This window comes from Phragmites australis, chromosome 11 (assembly GCF_958298935.1).
Source record: "Phragmites australis chromosome 11, lpPhrAust1.1, whole genome shotgun sequence".
In the NCBI taxonomy this organism is placed as follows: domain Eukaryota; kingdom Viridiplantae; phylum Streptophyta; class Magnoliopsida; order Poales; family Poaceae; genus Phragmites; species Phragmites australis.
Genome location: NC_084931.1, coordinates 24,824,586 through 24,828,361, shown reverse-complemented (window position 1 = coordinate 24,828,361; position 3,776 = coordinate 24,824,586). Strand labels below are relative to the sequence as shown.

The following is a 3,776-nucleotide window of genomic DNA, read 5'->3' as shown; positions in this document are numbered from 1 at the left end:
CACTAATGGAGCTATTGATTTGTAGAGCAGGACACAGGAGTAACTCTGTATAAGAGGATATATGCTCTGTTGTATTGGGCTTTAACCATGTAGCTCGAGGTCGTGGCGTCAGGAAGTTAACAAAGAAAGTCACAGTCCGCAAACTACGTAGATGATAAAGTTTGACCACTCAACCCAACCAAAATTTATTCAAATGGAATAGCAAAGAAAAATGTGCATGAGGAGCATAATCTACATGAAATAAGCAAAAAATTGACGATATAGTGCCCAAACAGATGAAAAAGTTGTTATGGTAGGTTCAGGTTCAAATTATGTCTAACAATGAGCAGCAAGATGAGTAATGGTAAGATAAAATGTAAATTAATGATAAAAACCAACTTTATACAACCGTACATGCACAATTGGATATTTGATACTAGCCGCGTAATTTTATGGGCCATCCCTCTAGTTGACATAAAGAAGCACAAGGAGGTGTTGTCGTGGAGGGATGCATATACTGTTCATAAGGGTTCATCCTTGGGACAAATTTATGATGTTGTATTCTTTGGTCCCTAGTTTAAGGTGTTGTATTTCTTTATTGAGTTTACAGTGAGGCAACATATTTACTGGCAAGATACAAGTTATGCAATATTTTTTTTGTTGCCTTTTCCACCAGGGTTTCAAAATGGTGTTTTTAAAAAGGCGTGAGCATGCCGTTGGTCCAATATCCAAGTGGGGACCGTATGATATTCCTATTTATATCAATTTTTTTTTGCGTAAACTAGACAATGATACATCACTGCTTAAAAATATATTTTGATATAGTTGGATTAATATGACATTTGTTAAAGAATGTAAACTCGAAATGGGCATACGAGGTATATGAACATTTTCACATTTGCTTTCCGAAAAGGAAAAAGGAACACTTTACAGAGAAATGAAACTGAAAGAATGATTTACACAGGCGTCAAAAATTGGTTAATAAAAAGGAAACCAATCAAATTGAATGGGAGTCTTCAGTAGCCATTGCTATTGACCCTCCGGCAGTTCTTCCTGATCTCTCCATCCCTCCCTGTCAGCGGACTGATGTTCCCCATCTTAATCATGGACATTGCAAAATTCTTGAAGAAATCTTGTTGGTTGCTTGCGAAGCGCTGAACAATGGGAGCGGTCGTCGTAGGCGCAGAGGGGTCAGACAGCATGACCTGGTCGGACGGGAGCTGGGCGCGGCCGTGCAAGAGGTTGCCGTAATACTTGTTGTCGAACACGTTTGGTGTGACCTGGTCCAGGTTCTCCAGTGCACCTTCAGGTTGCCCAGCCGAGCAGTTCTCCCGCGTGAATTGACACTGCACTTTACCGAATGTGTGCGCTCCTGAAGTAGAAATTTGTTGTTGAAATCAGTGTGCACGCCATATAAAGAATTTTCGAGGTTTGAATTGTATACAAATTATATTTCCTGAAATGTATTGAGTTAGTAGGTGTATGTTACCCTGTAGGGCGACGAGGTCAGTGTCGTCGAGGTTGAAGTTTCTAAATTTCTCCTGGAGCTTGTCCAGGGGGTCGGAGAAGCTCGGGAGGTTGTTGGCGCTCTCGATGTTGGTCGTCGTGCCGTCTCGCCGGCCGAGCTGCACCCGCCAGCGGGGACCTCCGGCCTACGCGCAGTTCCATGATTCCGTCAGTATTGAGAAGCTTGAGCGATACTGAGAAGGTAGGTGTGGGCGCTGGTCGCTCAATGCAACAAGATCGAGTCGATTGCTTACGAGTTCAACGGAGATCTCGGCTGCGAGGGCGAGGATGTCCGCGCAGGAGACGATGCCGGGGCACGCGTCCTCCAGCGCACTTTTGATGTCGTCGACCACCGGGAAGCCGCGCGCCGAGTTGTCATTTGCGGGCACGTTCTTCTCGCTCTGAATCGCCGGGAGGTCGTCGTCCAGCAGAAGCGAGCCGTCGCAGCCCTGAAACGCATATTGACATGCATGTCAGATGATGCAATGCGGATACGTATTGATTGATCAGCCAGGACAGAGGCATCGGTGCTCACGTTGACGAAGCAGTCGTGGAAGTGGAGGCGGATGAGGCTGGCCGGGATGCGGGGGTCGGATACCCGCGCGTCCTGGATGACGCGCCGGACGATGTCGTAGGCGCTGGGGCACGACTCGTCGTAGAACAAGGAGCTCAGCGCCGAGCCGGCGAGAGGAGGGTGGCCATGAGCAGCTCCCACCAAAGCCAGCAAGAGGGCGCAGTGCGTGGCGAGCAGCAGCCCCAGAGAAGAGGAGCACGAGGAATTGGCCATGCGCGTGTACGTGTACGATTCTTGAGTGCTACGTGATCAGTGAAGAGGCTGCTTGGCAGTGTAGGTACTAGCTAAGTAGTAGCTAGCAGCGCGTGGTGGTGCTTGGCTGCTCGCTGTTTTGTTGCAGATGGAGATTGCAGCGATGGATGCGAGGGGAATTGTCGGGTGCGGCATATTTATAGCCCGTCTCTACGATTGATAACCGATAAGCGCACGCGAGGATTTTTCTTTGGACAGGCCACCTGGTTGCGCGTTTGACATGTTCCGCAGCCGGAGCAAGCCAATTTGAAGCATGCAGCTGGTTGCACCTTCCTCTCCACACACGGGTTGCTGTTAATATATTAGTTCTTCGTTAGGGAGAGATGGACGACTGCGGATGGGTGGCGTGAGAAGAAGCGGTCGCGACTGAGTGATTGTGTACGCTGCGCGCGGTGGTATCGAAAAGGAAAGGTGCCCAAATGTCTGTCATTTCGGCCATAAATAGTTTAAAAAAGAAAGAGTTGTAGCTGTAGCTGTGGTGAGGGTCTTCCGATGGTCAAACATGGGCTGGGCGACCGACTTGGGTTGCAATTGTCAGGAAAGGGCCGATCGAGGCAAAAGCTCTCAGAGGTGGCCAGAAAGCTGAAAATATATGCAATTTTAAACTCTTATTTTGTTCCCTTAATCGTAAGTTACATCTCGGTTCAAACAGATTTCAAATTGGATATTCAACTCTAAAGATAAATGTTTTTAAATTTTGTAATCTTGGGTGTAGGAAGTGCCTTGTGATTGGAACTGTAGATTGAGAAGTTCAGCTGTTATAGAAAAGACATAAAAATCAGGGAGCGACTTGTTGTGAGTTACCTAGAAAACAAAATAATTAGGAGTGTCTAATTATCAGAGATTGAAATTTTACCACTTTTCTGTCACTTCTTTACCATCAGATCAACATCTAATAACTCACATAATATCGCAAATTTAAGCTCTGTAGTTGCAGTCGTCGGCGATTGTAAGCTTTCTAGTGATGAAAATTGGCCAAGCTGTTTCCTAAATATTTCTGCCAATTTATGTAGGAGGATGGGATCATAGAAATGTAGAAATTCCAGACAATTTAGGTCTTACCCGTACATTTTACAGGCATGTTAGGTTTCTTTGCCCATCCTTGCCTAGTGGACAAGAAAGAATGCTCGCTTCTCTTTTTTGGTTTCCATTGTTGCTTTTCTCCTCCACTAGCAAGGTTTGGATTACCTGACCCAGCCTAGCCGTGCTTAATGGGTAGATTAGGCAAAGAAACCAAGCATTCCCTACATGCATGTGTAATACTCTAAATTGTGGGAAAAGTTGGAAGCCATCGTTTCCGGTTTTTCGGTGTCGAATCGTTCTCGCTGGAAAAGAAAAGAGAAATAATTGAAGCAAAATAGCAACAGTAAATTTCTTTTAAAAACAGAAAAAAAAACATTAATTTGGGAGTGGGTTGAGCCAACCTAGGCTTGAGCCGGTTAACCCAGCCCCTCCCAAAAGGCCC

The 3,776-nt window shown here is 45.9% G+C and overlaps 1 protein-coding gene across 1 annotated transcript; it reads right to left on the bottom strand.

Moving 5' to 3' along the window:
- Positions 1-820: 820 nt before the first annotated feature.
- LOC133884224 (peroxidase 2-like) lies at positions 821-2,407 on the bottom strand. The gene is made up of 4 exons (XM_062323573.1): positions 2,021-2,407; positions 1,740-1,934; positions 1,469-1,631; positions 821-1,351 (listed from the first exon to the last, which is right to left on the bottom strand). The coding sequence occupies exons 1-4, from the start codon at positions 2,270-2,272 to the stop codon at positions 996-998; spliced, it is 966 nt and encodes a 321-aa protein (XP_062179557.1). The 5' UTR covers positions 2,273-2,407; the 3' UTR covers positions 821-995.
- Positions 2,408-3,776: the final 1,369 nt, after the last annotated feature.

Coding starts and splice junctions, on each gene's coding strand:
- LOC133884224 (XM_062323573.1), bottom strand. CDS start 2,272: ATGGCCAATTCCTCGTGCTCCTCTTCTCTGGGGCTGCTGCTCGCCACG. Junction 1,935..2,020: donor TCCACGACTGCTTCGTCAAC/GTGAGCACCGAT, acceptor TATGCGTTTCAG/GGCTGCGACGGCTCGCTTCT. Junction 1,352..1,468: donor TGACCTCGTCGCCCTACAGG/GTAACATACACC, acceptor TTTCTACTTCAG/GAGCGCACACATTCGGTAAA.